At 37.1% G+C, this 23,027-nt stretch overlaps 1 protein-coding gene across 3 annotated transcripts in view; it reads left to right on the forward strand.

The window, feature by feature from the left end:
• Positions 1-23,027, forward strand: part of CPS1 (carbamoyl-phosphate synthase 1) — a 194,178-nt gene that overhangs the window by 69,015 nt on the left and 102,136 nt on the right. For all 3 annotated transcript variants that reach the window (XM_061383810.1, XM_061383820.1, XM_061383807.1), the window contains 5 exons: positions 8,393-8,502; positions 12,005-12,149; positions 12,880-12,969; positions 18,507-18,563; positions 21,591-21,683. In XM_061383810.1, coding sequence (XP_061239794.1) covers positions 8,393-8,502; positions 12,005-12,149; positions 12,880-12,969; positions 18,507-18,563; positions 21,591-21,683 — 495 coding nt within the window. The remainder of the gene's footprint in view (positions 1-8,392; positions 8,503-12,004; positions 12,150-12,879; positions 12,970-18,506; positions 18,564-21,590; positions 21,684-23,027) is intronic.

The raw sequence follows: 23,027 nt of genomic DNA on the forward strand, positions 1-23,027 counted from the left end.
TTGATGTGCAACTGTAAATAGATTTCTTTGAAAAAATTATTGAGAAGAGTTGAACCAGTCTTGCTCAGTTCCATTTTCCAAAGTCACTAATCACACCTGTTACTCTCCCTTGTGGACCTGGGGTTAAATGATCTCTCCAAAGTCTCTGAAAATTAACATCCCTGGCCATGGTATGAATTCACAGAGGTACAAAATGGCCTCCCCGATCACCTACTGTGTGCCAGATGCTGTGTTATGTGTCAGTGATACTGTGTTGGACATTTGAAAAGGCAGGGTCTCCCTGCTTGATGTCTGGTGTTGACCATAATCTTATTGGAGAAATTAGTCATATACTTGGATATAGGGCAGTAAAATTTAAATGCCAAATTTTACTTAGCTTGTGTGTGTGCTCAGTCGTGTCCGACTCTTTGCGACTTTATGGACTGTACCCCACCAAGCTCCTCTGTCCATGGGATTCTTCAGGCAAAAATACTGGAGGGGGTTGCCATGCCCTCCTCCAGGGGCTCTTCCTGACTCAGGGATTGAACCTGAATCTCCTGCATATCCTGCTTTGCAGGCAGATTCTCTAACTACTGAGATACCTGGGAAGCCCAGTTTTTACTTAACCTTTACTTTAAAAGTGACAAGTCTTTCAATGCCTATTTAGTTAATATTCAAAGATGATTAGCTTTAGTTTCTAGCAGAGGTAGAATTTGGGTATGTGGAAGGAAGAGACAATATGTGGCAGGAATGAGGGTAAGTACCTGGGCATTCAGGAGTCATTATGCCCATTGGTCTTCAAAGTTTTCTTCTCTAACAGTCTCCCAAGAGATCTGCAGAGTTGGCTTTTAGTATGGAACAATTGATCAAATCAAAACCCAAACTAAGCAAACAAACATACAAACAAAACCCCCAAATGAGTAAAATCCATATTTTAACAGGCAGGGTATGGAAGGGAAGGAGAAAGCCAGATAATGAAAGGTGAAAGAGATGATCAAAACTGTTCTCTCCAGCCCAACCCCATTTATACCCCTTCTTCCCTTACACCAGAGCACAATTTCAAACAGTTCCTAATGGATAGGGCTGCTTAGGGTGGGAATAATAGGGCCATGGAACAGGAAGTGATTTAGTCTATGAATTTTATTTATTTTTTCTCATGCATCTGCTCTTCTCACTGCTTTTCTTCAGAAGTATGTCCTCTTTATTCTTAAAATAATTCCTCTCTAGTTGGATGAAAAATTATACTCTACTCTTATGTGGAAATGTCTTTTTAAGCTGCTTTACAATTTAGATTAGGAGTATGTGAGCAGATTTGGGTAATAGTTATTTAGGGAATAGTAATAGATTATACATATATATGTATATATGCCATGTATAATTATTTTATCTTTCAAAATCTATGATCTGAGCATTTGCCAAACACAATGTGCTTGACCTTATTGAAAGGAGATTTCCAGATAGAAGCTTAATTTTTCTGCTTCCCCTTGTCATAAGGTTCTTATTATTATCTTTAATAGACTATGAATATTTGGGTTGATAAGTAACTGAGTCAAGGATTGATTTACATTTGATTAACTAAAGCCGTTTAAATATCTCTTAACTTCTAAGTTGAAAATGAGTACCAGTAGAACCTGAAACTTTGTTATATTTCAGTATTTTATGTCAAATTGGTTAAGTCAATATGAATAAAAGATAACATCAATGACATCTAACTAGTTCTTTGACTCTGAGGCACTTAGATCTAAAATCAGATAATGAATTAAAAGTTAAATTTTTCTAATTGACTATGATCTTGAGAGTTGAAGAATATTCTTATAATTTCATATCCACTTAAATAGTGATGAAGAATTAGACTATAATGAAAATGAGTACCCAATTAAAATTAAGCCACTAAGTGGATCCTGTCATAAGTGGAATTTAATTTACAAGAAGGTTTTACAGAGAAAAGTTATTGGAATTTTACTAAGAGACCCAGAGGAGAAAATGTGAAAAGAAGAGCTGCAGGACATATTAAAAGAATTGAGGCTGTTTATTCCAAATCTGGGAAAAAAGTAAAGTGAAAGGAAAAAAAAAACACCCAACGTAGTCATCTGACAATAATGTTTATATACATGTTCATATTTTGGAAAGAGAAAAGTTGTTCTTTGTGTCTAGTGAAAGCAAACTGAGCCAAATCCTTCTCAATTCCAAGAGGGAGTGAGATTAAACTCACCTTAGAATTCATTGTCTACTTTATTGCCCTGTAGTGATCAACCTAGAGAAAAGCAGCAGACTCAAATTTCAAATTGAACTGGGTCAATCTTAGTCCATGCTAATTCAATCAATTTTGATGATTAAAAGGTTAATAGATTTCAATGTTCAAAATAACTTTTGATCTCTTTGAATTTGGCTTAGACCTTTCACTTGAATTTGCTATGCCAAAAATATGTGAGAATAATACGAGAAAGATGTTTCTGCAAAATTCATTTGTATAAGCTATTCTAAACCTAGGTAGAATACAGGATTTTCTTTCCATACTCCTATCTTTTAGGATACACTGGGTAAGGATAGCATTCTCGTTTTTTCCTGTATTTTCAAAGAGAGAAAGGGACTGAAATAGTTTGTCATATAATTCAAGCACTTCAGCCTCTTTCATGTGAAATCTCTGATAAATTGATGTAAATGATCCTTTGTTTTAAATTACCATAATATTTGTTTTAACTCTGCATAAGACGTATATGAACACTCACATGCAGCATACTCATGGAGAAGGAAATGGCAGCCCACTCCAGTGTTCTTGCCTGGAGAATCCCAGGGACGGTGGAGCCTGGTGGGCTGCCGTCTATGGGGTCGCACAGAGTTGGACACGACTGAAGCGACTTAGCAGTAGCAGCATGCAGCATACTCAGTATGCATATCCTGGGATAACCATCTTCTAACCTTTCTCCCTCAATGTCAGTCACATCTCTTTCCCACCATAGCACCCCCAAGTTGACTACACTTAAGCCACTGTTGTGAAAAGGCAACTCAAAACAGATATTTGTTATTTTAAAATTTATATCTAGAACAAACTAAAACTGTATAATCATGCTTTTCAGTATTTTTAAGATAGTATTTTCTTTAGATAATCACTTAGTGATGCTTTATTTTTACAATAAAATTTAAATGACTGTTTACTCTGTCCCAGGCACTGATGTTGGTCCTGAAGGCAGGCACATCAGTGAACAAAGCTAACCAAATCCTCTGCCCACATGAGGTTCACTTTCTAGTGGGATAAGACAGATATTTTAAAGAAGACACTGGATGATATGTTAGAAGGCAATGAGTGCTGTGAAGAAAGAGTAGACTAAGGAAATAGAGTGCTGAGGGGCATATTGCTATTTATTTCCACTCTTTTTTAGATTCTATTCCCATATAGGTCATTACAGAGCATTTAGTAGAGTTCCCTGTGCTATCCAGTAGGTTCTTACTAGTTATCGGTTTTGTATCTTTGTAGTGTGTATATGCCAATCCCAATCTCTCAGTTTATTCTTCCCTCCTTAACACTATTCTGTAAACATGAATTTGTTTTCTACATCTGTGACTCTATTTCTGTTTTGCAAATAGGTTTATTTGTACCACTTTTTTTTAAGATTCCATATATAAGCGATATCATATGATATCCGTCTTTATCTGACTTACTTCACTCAGTATGACAATCTCTAGGTCCATCCATGTTACTGTAGATGGCGTTACTTTATTCCTTTTTATGACTGAGTAATATTCCATTATATATATGTACTACATCTTCTTTGTCCATTCCTCTATCAGTGGACATTTAGGCATATTGCAATGTTAAATAGGTCTTGCCAAGAAGAAGAATGACTTTGAGTAAAGACTTGAAGGAATCGTTAAACTTTAGACTCAAAATTTGATGTTTTCTTCTTAAAATTTTAATGTTTATTACTGAAATCATTGGCCTGCTAGAAAATTAAACCAATCAATCCTAAAGGAAATCAATCCTGTATATTCATTGGAAGGACGGATACCGAAGCTGAAGCTTCAACACTTTGGCCACTTGATGTGAAGAGTCAACACATTGGAAAAGACCCTGATGCTGGGAAAGATTGAGGGCAGGAAGACAAGAGGGCAACGGAGGATGATGGTTGAATGGTATCATTAACACAATAGACATGAGTTTGAACAAACTCTGGGAGATAATGAAGGGCAGGGAAGCTTGATGTGCTGCAGTCCATAGGGTTGCCAAGAGTCAGACATTACTTAGAGACTGAACAACAATAACTGAAATCATGAATGGGAAGGAAAGGGTGAATTATTTCATTTAAGAGAAATGTCTGAATGGAAAGGATGTATTTTTATCTTTGTATTTCTAGGTGTTTCAGAGGTATCCTTTTTGACCATCCTAGCACATATCTGGCCTTTTTACTCTGAATGGAAGGGGGACTGAGGACATTTATCCATGTATCTTCAGAGCTCAGCATGGTACTTGGCACATGGTAGAAGCTAAATAATGTGACCTAAAAATCTAAACTGTTTTATTGACATATGCATTTTTTTATTAAACAGTTAGGGATCATGACATGATAGAGGTCATTTATTTTATAGAACTCATATTTATATAGTCTTTGGTTACTTTTCCTGACATTCTATGAGTGTATAGACTTCTCTTCATTAAGGTTTCCTTTGCACTTTTAGCATCAAACTACCAAAGTGCTCTGGTAGTAGGCATTTAAATGATCACTGAAGCTTATAGTCGAAATCCTAGACTATGCACCTCTTTCTACTAGGACTGAGGCAACTAAAATATCCTTTGATGGTAACAGTGATTTCTTTCAGACTCGTTGGAATGAAATAGCATTTGGGGACCTATTAGCTAGAAGAGGGGATTCCAAATAATAGCTCTTTGTTCAGAGTATCTTGAGCGATTCATAGATAAGTCAATTGGCACCTATCATTTGAAACTCATCAGAGGCCAATGTAGTTAAGTGGAATATAAAGGATAGTACAGGCAGTAAACAGAAGACTTGTAACAATATAATGTGCAGTGGAAAAGAGACTGGAAGATCAATAAAAGCTGCAAAAAAGAACAAAAAATATAATTAAAGGGGCAAAAAGACATATTGAACACAATCTCAGGGACTATTTCAGACAACAGTAAATGTCTCCTCAAATATATCTTTAAAAGACAGAATGTAAAGTACAAAATAGTCCCATGAGAAAAGAAGAAAAATACCAAATAGAATTGTAGGAATAGGCTAACAAGAGTCAGATTGCTTATGCTAATTTTTACCTTTCTTTAAAATAATTAGATGGTGTCAGATAGATCAGGGAATTTGAAATTCTTATCTGAGAAGAGGATCAGTTCAGTTCATTCACTCAGTCATGTCTGACTCTGTGACCCCATGGACTGCAGCACGCCAGGCTTGCCTGTCCATCACCAACTCCCAGAGCTTACTCAAACTCATGTCCATAGAGTTGGTGATTCCAACCAACCATCTCATCCTCTGTTGTCCCCTTCACCTCCTGCCTTCAATCTTTCCCAGCAACAGGGTCTTTTCCAATGAGTCAGTTCTTCGCATCAGGTGGCCAGAATATTGGAGTTTCAGCTTCAACATCAGTCCTTCCAATGAATATTCAGGACTGATTTCCTTTAGGATGCACTGGTTGGATCTCTTTGCAGTCCGAGGGACTCTAAAGAGTCTTCTCCAACACCATAGTTCGAAAGCATCAATTCTGCGCTCAGCTTTCTTTATAGTCCAACTCTCATATCCATACATGACTACTAGAGAAACCATAGCTTTGACTAGATGGACCTTTGTTGGCAGAGAAGAGAATAGAGAAAAGCGACGGGAAAAATATAAACAGAGGTGTTATTTTAGGCAGGTACAACTGAGTACATTAGATAAATTGGCATATATAAGACAACTGAAATTTGCAGTTCACATGCCAAGTTTTGCCAACTAAGTACAGTTATTTTAGGTTCTAAGAAAGTTAAATATTATTTTAAAAAACATCAGGAGGTAAATGTTTCCTGACTTACCTCCATTTTATGAAAGCATTTGGCTACACATGACTTCCTCAAGAATATAAAATAATACTTTCAGTAGAAATTATTTTTTGACAGTGTATTTCCATGACTTGAAATGAAGGTTTTCACCTGCTGAAATACATCAGAGATACCTAGGACATTTTCCCAATAAATTTACCCCTATTGAGAACCACCACCTTAGACATTTGATTAACTTATAATATTCTTTGGAAATGTACTGAACATGATCACTTTTACTTCCTAAAATCATCAGCCTGTGTCCTGAATTACACATAAAGAATGGTTGACAAATTAAAATGTAAAATAAGGAAATCATATTATGAGAAGTGACATGCAAAGATGATTTCCCAGATAGAAACAGAATTCAGACTGGCTAACTGTGTTTTAAGCCAGTGTCTGTCAGGGAAGTCTTGTTATCATGCATTAATTACATTAATTCATTGCATGCATTAATTACTTATTGTGCTTTCCTCTGTGCTAATTCCAAAAACTTTTTAGTTTAGTGGCTGAGAAGGTAAATCATGACTATTTAAAGATAAAGTATCAAGCTTGAGATCTTGAACACTGGTTCCAAGGTTGTAGATATAAGAAAACTTTGCCTCAAAAATTATTTGATAAGTTAGGTGAAGGATAACATACTTTTGGTTAACTCTGCTCATGGAGACTCATATACACACTGATACAAACACCTATAAAATGTGTTAGATAGTACTTTGTCCAACTTTCTGAAAGGAACTTGTACTTTGCAACTAAAGGAGGCATTGTATTTCTAAAGAGCAGTTTACAACAGAAAAATGATGAGGTTTTACCATTTTAACCCTTGAAAAGCTGAGTGCACTTTGTTAAACTAGAAGAACATAGAAACAGAGGTCTAGAAATCATGTATTGTGTTCCTATTGTATACCAAGGTTGGGGTGTGTGTGTGTGTGTGTGTGTGTGTGTGGTAAGACTGGAGGTGAGTGGTAGGATAGAAAAGGATTTGACACCATGGGGTCCAGAGCTAAAAATGTGAGGAAAGGAAAGGAGAGAATTAGTGTATTTCTATCTTTGATAGCTGCATTTCACCCTTGAAGAGAGAATAGCATCGTGATCATCCTTATTTACGTGATTTCAACTCATGGCCAAATTTGTTTCATTCATATCTCTATTCATTCCCCCAACTTCTGATTATTTGAAGAAATCTCAGATATGATATTAGTCTATCCTTAAGTATTTCAGTATATATCTTAAAAAATGAAAATTCTTAAAAATATAATCATAATGCTATTATGTCTTAAAAATTACACTGAATACAATAAAATATCAATTTAGTTTCAAATTTCCTCAATTATTACTGAGGCATTTTCCTTTATAGTTTACTTTTAATAAAATCAAAATGTTGGGGGCTTCCTTGGTGGCTCAGTGGTAAAGAATCCATCTGCCAATGCAGGAGACACAACTTCAATCTCTGGTCTGGGAAGATTCCACATACTGTGGAGCAACTAAGCCCATGGGCCACAACTATTGAGCCTGGGCTCTAGAGCCTGGGAGCTGCAACTAAGCCACCACAGTGAGAGCCCCAGGCACCGCAATGAACATTAGCTCCTGTGGCTAAGTTGTGTCTGAACTCTTTTGAGACCCCATGGACTGCAGCCCACCAGGCTCCTCTGTCCATGGGATTCTCTGGGCAAGAATAGTGGAGTGGGTTGCCATTTTCAAACTTGCATCTCCTGCATTGGCAGGCAGATTCTTTACTACTGAGCTGCCAGGGAAGCATCCTAGATGTAATTAATTCTACTAAAAAGCAAAGTGCGATGTATTTTCAGATGTTCCATAGTGCTTGCTTTTGCATCAGTATTCATAGAACAATAAAGTTTTAGTTTCTTCATGATCCTAAAGCTCAGGGAAGGCGCAGCACTTGAGATAAGTTCATCAAACACAAGAGGTCTGTGGAATACAGTTTGATAGATAACCTTGAAGATCCCTTTTAGTTCTAAGCCTCAGAATACTGATGAGCTGTATGGTACACTTCAGTGTTATTTCCTGCAAGTTATACTTGAGCAAAGCTAAGGCATACTAATAGGGAAAAGACAGACACATAGCATTTCAGCTAAATTGAAGTATTTCTGGGTTGTCAATAATTCTACAAGTGGACTGAGGATAGACAAAGTATTGATATGCTTCAGTTCCTCTTTCAAGCAAACCAAAACCAGTGAGAAGAGCCTACATTTGAAGAAAAGTGGTCAGTAACAGGATATCAACTTCAAATCTAGAGAGTATGGTTTTATCAAATATACTGTGCATTTATTTAATACATTTGCATATTGTAACTTTGGATTTTTTTTTTCCAGCTAGTTGTGCTTTATATTTTGTATTCTGCTAAGATTCACACATCTGCTTCTTTAGGCACAAACAGCACACATTGTCCTGGAAGATGGAACTAAGATGAAAGGTTACTCCTTTGGCCATCCATCCTCTGTTGCTGGTGAAGTGGTTTTTAATACTGGCCTGGCAGGGTGAGTAATGCTTCTCTTCCAAGGCTTTCTTCTTCCTTGATATAGAGGAATAACTGGATGATATGACTCATGGTGGGAAGTTGAAATCACCGCATCATCATTACCACACTAAGCATTATCCTGAAGTTGCCTTGTGCTTGTACACAGCTCGAACCTTGGACACAAACTCCTCCCTGTGGCTGTAAATGAAAGAGAATACAGACACTGGTGTTCCCCTGGTGAAAAAGAACAAAATTAATTCTAGAAATTTAGGGTAGGTAATCCATGGGAGACCTGGTACATAGATCTGATATTTTCAAAATTTATCAAGTGAGACTGAATTTAGTATTTAAGACCTGCTAATAGATATACATCAATGAAGGTAAGAGTTGGTACAGAAATTATGCAGCTGCTTTTATCTAGCCAACAAATGTTCATCTGGCAACCAGGAGACTGAAGTTCTGGTCTCAGTGCTAATGGTAACTGATAATGTGATATTGAAAAAATCACTCAGGCTTTCTGTCTTAGTTTCCATATGTAAAGAGTGAGGGAATTGGATCAGCGAGTAGTTTATAGCTGGGGATTTAAAAATTATGTCTTAAAAAATTAGGTGGTTTCAAAAGGTTTCCATTAGAGATTCAAAAGAACTAAACTGTAAAATAGTTGATGAATTCTCTAGGGAAATTCAATTAGCCTTACCTTATAAAGACAAGCAGGCATTGTGTTAACTGATATTGAAGATATTGATTGACCAAGCTTCCATTATATCATTAATGTACAGTCTTCACTAAACTCTTGCTCCCTGTTTGAAATAAAGAATATTAGATGATTTTTAAAATAGTTCCACTGGTGAGAACATTAAATTACAGAGTATGAAACCTGTTTGCAAAGTTTTGCTTCACCAGGCAATTATTTAAGCTTTTCGACAGCACTAATTACTAGCTGTGTTAATATACCTGCCAACAAACAACTGTTTAATATAGATCAGAATGATGGAGGGCACTAGAGTTTTCTTCTTTGTGATGGATTATGGGTAATAAATCTTGTCACATCACAAAAGTCAAACAGGACCTGATGGATTAATTTGCTTCCAACACTGCAGTTCTCTAAGACAAGCTGTATTTATTCATTTACTGGAGAGAGCATTGTAAACTTATGTTTAAAGGGAGCAGCCAGTTATTTTATGGAGAGAAAGAAGAAAGGAAGTAAAATTAAATTAATTAAAGGCTTTTTTTTTTTCATGTAGAAAAAGGCGTTCATTAATAAGGTTAGTCCACAGAACCTATTTTCCATTGAGAAATGCTGCTTTCCTTCATTGGGTGGCTCACCCAGTAAGGTGGTTGATAATTAAGGGGGTTATTTTGTTTTTCATCTGCAAGAAAAGCATTTATATTGTGTGTAAGCTTTGGTTTAAAAAATTATTGGTTCCTGACAGGCCAGAGACATTTGAGAAATTAGCTGATGGGGGTGTGGGTAGGTGTAAATATCACAGCACTTTCGTCACTTAAGAGTTTGCTGAGCTGAGAAGTTATTCTGTTGACAAGGGAGTTCTGGGAGGAGTTAGTCTGGGTGGGGGTTGAAGAATTCATGTTGACTATTGCGGGAGCCGAGGTTTTGAGGTTGTCATTCTGTCCCCCTCAGCACCTAAATTCAATTTCAATAGTAATCCACAAGAAAGACTAGGTTTAACTCACTCTGTGGGAAGTAAAAATGTAGGAGAGTGGAAAAAAATCTCATTGTAGTGTATTTCAAAATATGAAATAGCTATAGATAGATCCTGAATAATATTTCATATTATTAAGAATAAACATTTTATATATAATTTTACTTATTCTAGAACAAAAACAAGAATACATGTATTTTTGTTTTTCCCTCCTTACACTTTAAAATAAAGCTCTCTGCATTTATTCTTAATTCCACATCCTTACTTTAAAATAGTTACTTGGAATCCTCTAATTTAGAAGACAGAAATGCTTTTGATCAATTTTTGTAGAATTGATTTTATTCAATAAAAATACTATCAAACATATACTATCAATAATAACGATAATTATCAAACATATACCTCTCTATAACTAAAATGTTTAAAAATCAAGTATTTAAAAATTTATTAACTTTTTTCATAGAAAATAAATCAATATTTTAAATATTCAATAAATTTTAACAAACATATATACCAGGCAGCCACCATTGATGTAATCAGTATGTTCTTCAGTATGCTAAAAGATAAAAAGACTTCTCAACTTTTGACAGTTAATATTTTGGCAAAACTGTCATCCATCAGTAGTAAATATCAGTTTGGACTCACTCATATCTGGTACTAGGGGAATCATTGGTAATTAAAATATCTATAAACTTTAAATAGAGCAATATTGGGATGGGGAACACATGTGTACCCATGGCTGATTCATGTCAATGCATGGCAAAAACCACTACAATATTGTGAAGTAATTAGCCTCCAATTAAAATAAATAGATTAATTAAAAGATTAATACCTTATGAAGAATTTTTCAAGGTATTAAAAATTTAAGAAATGAGGGAATAGAAAATTAAATGAGAATATGCCATAGTGCATGGAGAGTGAAAAAGTTGGCTTAAAGCTCAACATTCAAAAAACTAAGATTATGGCATCTGGTCCCATCACTTCATGGCAAATAGATGGGGAAACAGTGGAAACAGTGGCAGACTTTATTTTGGGGGGGCTCCAAAATCACTGCAGATGGTGACTGCAGCCATGAAATTAAAAGACGCTTACTCCTTGGAAGAAAAGTTATGACTAACCTAGATAGCATATTGAAAAGCAGAGACATTACTTTGCCAACAAAGGTCCGTCTAGTCAAGGCTATGGTTTTTCCTGTGGTCATGTATGGATGTGAGAGTTGGATTGTGAAGAAAGCTGAGCACTGAAGAATTGATGCTTTTGAACTGTGGTGTTGGAGAAGACTCTTGAGAGTCCCTTGGACTGCAAGGAGATCCAACCAGTCCATTCTAAAGGAGATCCGTCCTGGTGTTCTTTGGAAGGAATGATGCTAAAGCTGAAACTCCAGTACTTTGGCCACCTCATGCGAAGAGTTGACTCACTGGAAAAGACTCTGATGATGGGAGGGATTGGGGGCAGGAGGAAAAGGGGAAGACAGAGGATGAGATGGCTGGATGGCATCACCAACTCAATGGATGTGAGTTTGAGTGAACTCCGGAAGATGGTGATGGACAGGGAGGCTTGGCGTGCTGCGATTCATGGGGTCACAAAGAGTCAGACATGACTGAGCGACTGAATTGAACTGAACTAATGCCATAGTACTTGAGTCTTTTCATATCAGTAATATCATGGGATACATTTCCATATTTTACTGTAAAATTTACCTAAGTTTGGCAAAATCTAGAGACAAGCTTGTAAGACTATTCTCATGTTCTTTAATTTTTAAGGGTCAAATAATTCAGATCATGTATGCAGAATCAGAATAAATTAGATCATGTATACAAATCAAGAATTTTTTGGTAATTTTTTGGCATCTTCACTCAGGTACCCAGAAGCTCTTACTGACCCTGCTTACAAGGGGCAGATTCTTACCATGGCCAATCCTATTGTTGGGAATGGTGGAGCCCCAGATACTGCTGCACTGGATGAACTGGGACTCAGCAAATATTTGGAATCTGATGGGATTAAGGTAGTACCAGTGATGACTATTTAAAAAGTATAGTTGATTTATTTTAGGAATCTAGGCTAGACAAAGTTTCAGCCTCTGTCCTGTAGTAAAATAATTAAATATATAGTCTCAATCTCATTCCTAGGTGTATGAGAATAAGTTTTATCATGGAACTATTCTGAATTTCATTTCTCAGGGCACTCTGTATTTATGCTTAATGCTGTGGATGAAATGTGGCTTCATTTGGAAAAATGTTGTTTTAAGTTCAGATAACAGCGATGCTACAAGAATTTGTGTTGAATCACTTTTTAAAAGGATTTTAAGAATCAACTTTCTATCAGCTAATTATATTTTAAATCCCACTCTCTATGGGAGATAAATAAAAGATAACTTGTATGCCAGACTAAAAGTAAAAGTAAATACAATGAAAAATTCCTATTCAATGTAAATTTGGGTAATATCATGGGGATATGAACCATATAAACTATTCAAAAATTTATACAGGGTGCTGAGAAAGGAGATCTAGTTTAGCCTCCTGATTTGGCAAACCAGGTAAGACTGTCCCCCACATGACAATTAAGGTAGTGACTATATATCTTAAAAAAATTTTTTTTATCATATTTTGTTCTTCAAGTCTCCAAAATTTTAAGCATTTTGTTGGTAGGTAATAAAAAATTTGAGCTGACTCAAGTTACAAGAGTTGGATAGCATTTTGTGATCACTTTAAAAAACTGACTGCCTGTCTTTCTAGGTTGCAGGTTTGCTGGTGCTGAATTATAGTGATGACTACCACCACTGGCTGGCTACCAAGAGTCTAGGACAGTGGCTACGGGAAGAAAAGGTGAGAAATATCCAGCAGTCAGCATCACCTAAGGATGATTGGTGGGGTCCTGGAAAGTTGGGAAGGTGTATGTAATTGCAAAGGGCCAAACAGATGAGGCATATCACACACTTTGGGATCCTTTTGTTTCAGAGAACGCTTCCTTCTGTTACTATAGGCTGAATGTCCAGAACTCATTCTTTAAACAGAGAAATTTATCAGTTCAGTCGATCAGTCGTGTCTGTCTCTTTGCAACTCCATGGACCACAGTACACCAGGCATGCCTGTCCATCACCAACTCCTGGAACATAATCAAACTCATGTCCATTGAGTCAGTGATGCCATCCAATCATCTCATCCTCTGTCGTCCCCTTCCCCTCTCGCCTTCAGTCTTTCCCAGCATCAGAATATTTTCCAATGAGTTAGTTCTTCGCATCAGATGGCCAAAATATTGGAGCTTCAGCTGCAGCATCAGTCCTTCCAATGAATATTCAGGACTGATTTCCTTTAGGGTGGACTGGTTGGATTTCCTTGCAGTCCAAGGGACTCTCAAGAGTTTTCTCCAACACCACATTTCAAAAGCAACAATTCTTTGGCGCTCAGCTTTCTTTACAGTCCAACTCTCACATCCATACATGACTACTGGAAAAACCATAGCTTTGACCAGATGGACCTTGACTAAGTAATGACTCTGCTTTTAAATATGCTGTCTAGGTTGGTCATAAATTTTCTTCCAAGGAGCAAGCATTTTTTTAATTGTATGGCTTCAGTCACCATCTGCAGTGATTTTGGAGCCCAAAATAATAAAGTCTGCCACTGTTTCCACTGTTTCCCCATCTATTTGCCATGAAGTGATGGGAACAGATGCCATAATCTTAGTTTTCTGAATGTTGAGTTTTAAGCCAACTTTTTCACTCTCTGCTTTCACTTTCATCAAGAGGCTCTTTGGTTCTTTTTTGTTTTCTGCCATAAGAGTGGTATCACCTGCATATCTGAGGTTATTGATTCCAGCTTGTGCTTCATCCAGCCCAGCATTTCACATGATGTATTCTGCACAGAAGTTAAATAAGCAGGGTGACAATACACAGCCTTGACATACTCCTTTCCCTATTTGGAACCATTCTGTTGTTACATGTCCAGTTCTAATGATTGCTTCTTGACATGCATACAGATTTTTCAGGAGGTAGGTCAGGTGGTCTGGTATTCCCATCTCTTTAAGAAGTTTTCCACAGTTTGTTGTGATCCACAATGTCAAAGGCTTTGGTGTAGTAAATAAAGCAGAAGTAGATGCTTTTCTGAAACTCTGTTGTTTTTTTTATGATCTAGTGGATGTTGGCCATTTGATCTCTGGTGGCTTTGCCTTTTCTACATCCAGCTTGAACATCTGGAAGTTCACGGTTTACGTACTGTTGAAGCCTGGTTTGGAGAATTTTGAGCATTACTTTGCTAGCGTGTGAGATTATATTTTCAGTTTATCCACTAGGTGGCACTCATACATGCTTGGTGAAAGTGAAAGTCGCTGAGTCGTGTCCAACTCTGTGCGACCCCCATGGACTAGATAGTCCATGGAATTCTCCATGTGGAGAATATCCATGGAGTGGGTAGCTTTTCCCTTCTCCAGGAGATCTTCCTCACCCAGAAATCAAAGTGGGGTCTTGCATTGCAGGTGGTTTCTTTACCAACTGAGCTACCAGGGAAGCCTTTCTCAATCTGGAAAGGGGTTAGAGAAAATTTTAGAATTCTCTGTAGTCTGGAACAAGTTAACTACTCCATCCCCTTTTAACCAAGATCTAGATATGTAACTTGTGCCATAGATTCTTGTACCAGCTCAGTCATTAACTAGCTGTGTGACCTTGCTCTGGTCATGCAATCTTTCTTAATTTTAGTTTTTAATGAATGTGAACAGATTACCATCAAATCTTATTGGGCCTAAAGGTTATGACTCAATGACATATAATTGGATATCATCTCATTTGAAGTAATAAAGGAAAAAAGTTACTAACTACTTGGCATGCTAAATCGCTTCAGTCATGTCTCACTCTTTGCAACCCTATAGACTGTAGCTCACCAGGCTCCTCTCTCCATGGGATTCTGCAGGCAAGAATACTGGAATGGGTTTCCATCCCCTCCTCTAGGGAATCTTCCCCACCCAGGGATCGAACCCACGTCTCTTATGTCTCCTGCATTGGCAGGCAGGTTCTTTACCACTAGTGCCACCTGGGAAACCCTATATGTGCCTTTCTTTGAGTATTATTTTCTAATCAAATAAGAGTATTCTCCTGGGTTGAATGTCAGACATACTTAGAGTAATTAGAGTTAATGGACCTGCTGTATTAAACCTCATTTCTACCATTATATTAGTTGCTTTTTCTTAAGTTGCTATTGGGCCTGTAATTGACAGAATATTAATCTGAAAGAATTCTAACACTCTGATGAGCATCTACTGCATGTGTATGCTTAGATGCTCAGTCATGTCTGATTCTTTGCGACCTGATGCACTGTAGCCCGCCAGGCTCCTCTGTCCATGGGATTCTCCAGGCAAGAATACTGGAGTGGCTAGCCATTCCCTTCTCCAGGGGATTTTCCCAACCCAAGGATTGAACCCAGGTATTCTACATTGCAGGCAGTTTCTTTACCATCTGAGCCACCAGGGAAGCCCAAACATCTACTAACTGGGGCTCAGTGTTGCCTCTTCCTAACAATTAAAAAGAATATTGATCTTAGTTTCCTGGATATCATTACTGCTAAATGTTAAAAGAGATAATAAAGCATCTGTATTATCTTCCAGGTCTTTTCTAGTTTCTTTCAATCATTATCTGAATTTACCTCTTTATAGTTGTCATTAATGCTTCCTTTGTGTTATGTAGGCACCTGATATTATAGCTGCTTTGTGTCAGAATTAATAGTTTAAGTATAAGCTTAATCCATGGTTTGTTAGCTTGTTTTAAAAATGTGCCTTGAGTCTTTTTCCATAATCATAGACACATAGAGTAGAACAGGGTCTAAAATTATAGCCAGTTTACCTCCTTCTATGGACAGGTGAGGGAAGACACCTTGCTCATACATCACTCAGATAATTGGTGGAAGGAAAAAGAACTAGAATCTGTTTCCTTATTCTTTTTTTTTTAACTTATTTATTTAAAAAATTTTTTTAAACTTTGCAAAATTGTATTAGTTTTGCCAAATATCAAAATGAATCCGCCACAGGTATACATGTGTTCCCCATCCTGAACCCTCCTCCCTCCTCCCTCCCCATACCATCCCTCTGGGTCGTCCCAGTGCACTAGCCCCAAGCATCCAGTATCATGCATTGAACCTGGACTGGCAACTCGTTTCATACATGATATTTTACATGTTTCAATGCCATTCTCCCAAATCTTCCCACCCTCTCCCTCTCCCACAGAGTCCATAAGACTGTTCTATACATCAGTGTCTCTTTTGCTGTCTCGTACACAGGGTTATTGTTACCTCTTTCTAAATTCCATATATATGCGTTAGTATACTGTATTGGTGTTTTTCTTTCTGGCTTACTTCACTCTGTATAATAGGCTCCAGTTTCATCCACCTCATTAGAACTGTTTCAAATGTATTCTTTTTAATGGCTGAGTAATACTCCATTGTGTATATGTACCATAGCAGATGAATGGATAAGAAAGCTATGTTTCCTTATTCTTACCTCATTGCTCTTTCCCCTTTTATCCATGGGGAATATGTTTGAAGACCCCCTGTGGATGCCTGAAACTGGATAGTACCAAATCCTATATATACTAATATGGCAGAAAGTGAAGAAGAACTGAAGAGCCTCTTGATGAAAGTGAAAGAGGAGAGTGAAAAAGTTGGCTTAAAACTCAACATTCAGAAAACTAACTTCATGCCAAATAGATGGGGAAACAGTGGAAACAGTGAAAGACTTTATTTTGGGGGGCTCCAAAATCACTGTAGATGGCGACTGCAGCCATGAAATTAAAAGATGCTTGCTTCTTGGAAGAAAAGCTATGACCAACCTAGACAATATATTAAAAAGCAGAGATATTACTTTGCCAATAAAGGTCCATCTAGTCAAAGCTATCGTTTTTTCAGTAGTCATGTATGGATGTGAGAGTTGGACTATAAAGAAAGCTGAGCACCAAAGAATTGATTCTTTTGAACTGTGGTGTTGGTGAAGACTCTTGAGAGTCCCCTTGGACTGCAAGGAGATTAAACTAGTTAATCCTAAAGGAAATCAGTCCTGAATATTCATTAGAAGGACTGATGCTGAAGCTGAAACTCCGATACTTTGGCCATCTGATGCAAAGAATTGATTCATTGGGAAAGACCCTGATGCAGGGAAAGATGGGAGAAGAAGGGGACGACAGAGCATGAGATGGTTGGATGGCATCACTGACTTGAGGGACATGAGTTTGATTAGGTTCTGGGAGTTGGTGATGGACAGGGAAGCCTGGTGTGCTGCAGTCCATGGGGTCACAAAGAGTTGGACACCACTGAGCGACTGAACTGAACTGATATATATACTAATGCGATATTTTTTCTTATATATACGTACCTATGACAGAATCCGATTTATAAATTAGGCACAGTAAAGGAATATCTGAATTTCCAGCATCACTACTCTTGTGCTTTGGAGCTAATATTAAGTAAAATAGGGCACCTTGAACACAGCACTGAGATATTGCAGCCATAAATCTGGTAATTCAGTTGGCTACTAAGTGACTCAAGGTGGGATTTGCTGGACAAAGGGGTGGCTCACATACACTATTCAGAATGGTACACAATTGAAAACGTATGAATTGTTTATTTATGAAATTTTCCATTTAAAAAATATTTTTAGACTATTGGCAATAGCAGGTAACTGAAACCACAGAAAGCAAAACTGGATACGAGGGCTAGATACCACATCTATCCCTATCTAATCTAGTCAAAGAAACTAAATCAAGTGGAGGTGTTGCCTGACTGACTAATAGACTAGGCAAAATTTAACACAGGTGCTTAAGAAGCACCTCCAGGAAACTCTGTGGGGCAGTGAAGGACAGGGAAGCCTGGTGTCCTGCAGTCCACAGGGTCACAAAGAGTCAGACACTACTGAGTGGCTGAACAACTAGAACAACCTCCAGGTAAACCCATTGATTGCCTACTAGGTGCCAGAAGCATGGATTTGCATATAATTGATGTAATTTTTTTTAAATTGATGTAATTTTGCTTATGGAGTTCACTTCACAAATTCTTTTAGTTTAAAATATACATGTATATATAAAATTTTGTTACGTGTTTAACATCCTGGATTAAAGGCAACAAAACTTAGTAGAAGATCGATGTTCAGAATTTCTCATTTTTCTTTCTGAGGAATGGTCTGGGTATTCAGAGTCCTATGCCCAGCAGGAGCAGCAATTTACCTTGTTCTCATAACACAGTCATGCTAGATCAGAGAAAAGAAGGAGTAGGGAAATTATTTACTGCTCAAGTAGACATATGATGTTAAGTTGGTAACTTGAAAACACTATGCTGGACCTAATTTCCTCCAATTTTACTGTCACTACCCTTTTTTTTTTGTTCCTCCACAGGTCCCTGCAATTTATGGAGTGGATACAAGAATGCTGACTAAAATAATTCGAGATAAGGTATAATAATCATATTTAGCCAAATCTATGTTTATATATACGTATATATGTTTATGTATACATACATACATATATATATATACATATACGTATGTATACATACATATATACATATATATGTATGTATGTATGTTTTTTCTCAGTGCCCAGGGAACCCATTGGTATGTAAAAGAACAAATCCAGCCCATTTCTGTCATTTGGGTCTCTGTCATCCTGTTATACTTTTTCAGTTACTTGATGTGACTTTCAAGACTGAATACTTGATTGGGATGTTTGTTCATGAGTGGTTTTGAGATTAATTTGAGCAGTAGTTAATTGAGTGCCCACTTTATGTTCACTATCCCAAGTAAAGCCTTGGTGATTCAGCTCATGTGACAGGGCTAGTGAAACAAGTGGAGAAGCTAACTAGATGCATAAGAATTTTGCCTAAATTGAATACCTACCTGCTGAAAAATGCAAACCAGGAAGTGCACAGCACTAGGGCTGTTATTTATTCAGTCCTCTTGAAGGAGTTTGTGAAATTTGTGAGTATATTAAATGAGCCCTCTATGTGCTACCTCAAATAGTCTTTCTTAAAATTGTTCCAGTGAGCAAGATGAAGGGAAGTTTGTCTATTGCTTTTCTATCTGCTTGCTGAAATCTTTGACCCTTCCTCTGAGAATGTCTCATCACCTTCTGCTTCCTTCTCCTTGTTATAAGAGGTGGACACTTTTTTCTTACATGAAACCTTCATATCCCAGATCAGAAAGAAACTTTTATCCCGTGAATGTTAACTGAATTTCCTAAATGCCATTAAAGGTTTCTCGTTATATTCTATACATTTTCTTGAAAAAGAAAGAAAGATACAATTTCAAAGTGAAAAAGGTTCTCCAAGAAAATCTGTTGAGATTCCTTATTAGAATACATATTGACTCAGGATCTCTTTAAACAGAAAGAAAGCTTTAAAAATAAGCTTTTTATGGCCACATACTTATGACCAGAAGGAAGACAGAGGGAATGTTTGCAGTCCTTCTACTCTACCTCTGATTTCATTCCCTCCTCCATGATTTTCCTGAGAATAAATGTTCTAGGTTATATACGTAGATTATACATCCCAGGTAGACTTTTGCATTTTCTTAGCCCAGTGATGTTGTGGGAGCAGTAAAGAATGATGAGGGTGCCAGATGGGAGGGGAATAAAATTGGGAAATTCAGCTGTGGAATTGGCAGACTGGATACAATATAGATAGGTTTAGTAATTTGGGAAAATATAAGACCGTATTATGTTCTTCATGTGATACATTAGTTTAAGGTGAACCTTGCTTTTGTCAATGGTGTAGAAAACGGCAACTCACTCCAGTATTCTTGTCTGAAAAAATTCCATGAACAGAGGACACTGGCAGACTGCAATACCTGGAGTCTCAAAAAGTTGGACACGACTGAGCACTGTTTTTATCAGAGGTAGCTAGGTTTTCAAAATCTGGCTGAATAGATTAGCAAGCAAAATAGTAGTATTGCCTATTATATTTGATTATGAGTAATATGGGCTCATATTAAAAATGTATGTTGTGGCTTTTAGTTCTGTGAGTCTTAGGTTGGAGAGCAATGGTGTTTTTCATTCAGCATGCTTAAAGTAAAAGGGAATAAGAACTGAAAACCAAAGTTCAAAATTAGGGATCCATAAATATAGTCAAGGAATTCTGTGATTTGGACTATAAAAGTAAGTGGAGACCACCATGAAACTTAATAATCCAGTATGTAAGTGAAAGGTGGTTTTCACTGTCTTTCCCAGAGTTTGAGATAGTACTCTGGTTGTAATAATCACACTGAAATAACCGTCTGGATGATGTACTAGTATCAACTCATTCCCAAGTTACTTCTTTCCCTAAGAAATATGTTTCAGAGGGAAATAAAGACTTTCTTCTATTCCCTTCAGTGCAACAATTTCCTTGGAGAAAAGCAAATCAGTAAATTATTTTGATCTCCTCCCCCTCTTGATAAAGTCATCATTATGAAACATAATATGCCATTTTTAAAAATCTTTTCCCCTCTCCATAAAGTCTTCATTACTAAACATAATATAACATTTTTCTAAATAGATCAAACTAGATCTACTAATAAATAAGCTAATCTCAGGACAGCAAAGAATAATATGAAGACATTTGCCATGTTCTGGCTGCTGCTGCTGCTGCTGCTGCTGCTAAGTCGCTTCAGTCGTGTCCGACTCTGTGCGACCCCATAGACAGCAGCCCACCAGGCTCCCCCGTCCCTGGGATTCTCCAGGCAAGAACACTGGAGTGGGTTGCCATTTCCTTCTCCAATGCATGAAAGTGAAAAGTGAAAGTGAAGTCGCTCAGTCGTGTCCAACTCTTAGCGACCCCATGGACTGCAGCCTACCAGGCTCCAGAGGGACAGAAAATCCCTCTGTCCATGGGATTTTCCAGGCAAGAGTACTGGAGTGGGGTGCCATTGCCTTCTGGCTAGCAAGGCTAATTTGTGAAAACTTTATAGAAGGTTAAGCCTTCTCTAAAGTTCAAGCCCTTATTAGCATATGTAAAAAATGAAACTTTCATTGCCATTTCTCAAAGTTTGTGACTTATACAACATTTCATATATTTTTTGCATGTAAATTTTACTCTTTAAAATATTTCCATTCTTTTTCAATTTTCAGCAAGTTTTAGATTTCCTTTTTTTTTCTCAATCTATTATCTTGCCACATCTCCAACGAAGTGGTTTTAGGTCGTAAGTACACTAAATACTCTGATTTGCACTTTCTGACAACCCAAATTCTGTTATCCTTTGACTTCACTTACCCCAGGTGACTATCTCAGCCCTAAAAGAAGTAATTTTACTTCTGAGCATGTTTCCCAAAATGTACCGTACAAACTGCTTCATCTTTCCCAGTTGAGAAGATGAAGATTTGCTGATGGTTATGAGTAGTTATAAAGACATCTAAATATTGAAGCGGCTGTGTAAGTTCCTGTGAATTTATCCTGCCAGCACCTGCATCACTGCCCCCTATTAACTCTCTAATTTTTTAATTTGATAGGGTACCATGCTTGGTAAGATTGAATTTGAAGGTCAGTCTGTGGATTTTGTGGATCCAAATAAGCAGAATTTGATTGCTGAGATTTCAACCAAGGTGAGAGATTTTCCTTTATATTTTGTGGGTTTTTTTTTTTTTAATTTTAATTTTTCTCTGTACTTGGCTTATTGCATGAATGCTTCTTTTTTTTTATTTTTATTTTTTTAAATTTTTTATTCCTTTATTTCTCATGTGTTATTTTATTCCCTTCAGACCTTTCTATTTTGTTAATACCAAAATCTACATTTAAGCAAAAATCATCTTCCACAAGCATCAGAATTGAAGGGAAAACAGTTATAAATTGATATATTGCAAAAGCAGTGCATTTAAAGTTAGCAACTTCTACTTATAGGGAACTTGCATGGCTTGATTTAGAGTCTGTTTACTATTATTTTAATTTTTCTTATTTCTTTTTGTGGTTCCCTCACTCAAGACTTTAAAATGTCAAATACAAGGGTCATTCAATTGCCAAAGATAGGTACAGTGACAATCAGCAGTCAGAGCTAATGGTCTGCCAGAGAGTTGAGAGCAGTTTATAGAATTCAGACTCAATATTATAATTCAGACCCAATATTATAATGAGAATCTGGGGTTATTTTGTGCAGGGAAAAGAATTCCTGTGCACACTGAAATTTAGTGTATTATAGCTCACTTCAAAAATTAAGTGTTCTTCATGACGGCTATATCACTCCAAAGTGAGATATGTATATTGTATATTTACAAGAAGGCATACAATACATCTAAGTACTCTATAAAATCAATACATGTGTTGATCTTGATTAGAGTTGTGAGTCTCTTGAGCTATAGTTTCTGTTCTTGGGGACCATAGTGTTTGGTGGGGTACGCAAACAAGCAATCATCATGGAGCAAATACTATAATAAATGCTGTCCTTGGAGTGTGCACAAGACACCATAAGGTCATGTGTGGGAAAACATCCAATTAAAGAGGTAGATTAGGGGAGGCCCCGCAGAGGATTCAGGCTTGTCCTGAGACATAAAGAGTAAGTCAGTAGATGGTGAACTAGTAGAGTTTTGTTTTAGGCAGAGGAAATGGTATGTGTTGAGAGGCACAGAGGTGTGAAACGATATGGTGTGTCTGAAAAGTTATGCTTAATTGGGTGTGTCTGACCAACAGGTTTACAAATACAGCTGTTCACATTTGGCTAAAGTTGAGTGGAGATGGACGGGGCTAGAGCTAGAGGGTTTAGTGTCATTAACTCAATGAATCAACTGAACTCCAAAATCAGCAACATTTTGGAGCAAAATAAACTGGATAAAAGAGCAGATAACTAGAAAGTTATTGCAGTTAATTCAGACAAAAGTCATGAAAGCCCAGACTGACCAGCAATAGCAGGAAAAGAAACAGCAAGATGGTTTAGACAAATAGGAGAAAGAAGGTGG

The sequence above is a fragment of the Bos javanicus genome, chromosome 2 (assembly GCF_032452875.1).
Source record: "Bos javanicus breed banteng chromosome 2, ARS-OSU_banteng_1.0, whole genome shotgun sequence".
In the NCBI taxonomy this organism is placed as follows: Eukaryota; Metazoa; Chordata; class Mammalia; order Artiodactyla; family Bovidae; genus Bos; species Bos javanicus.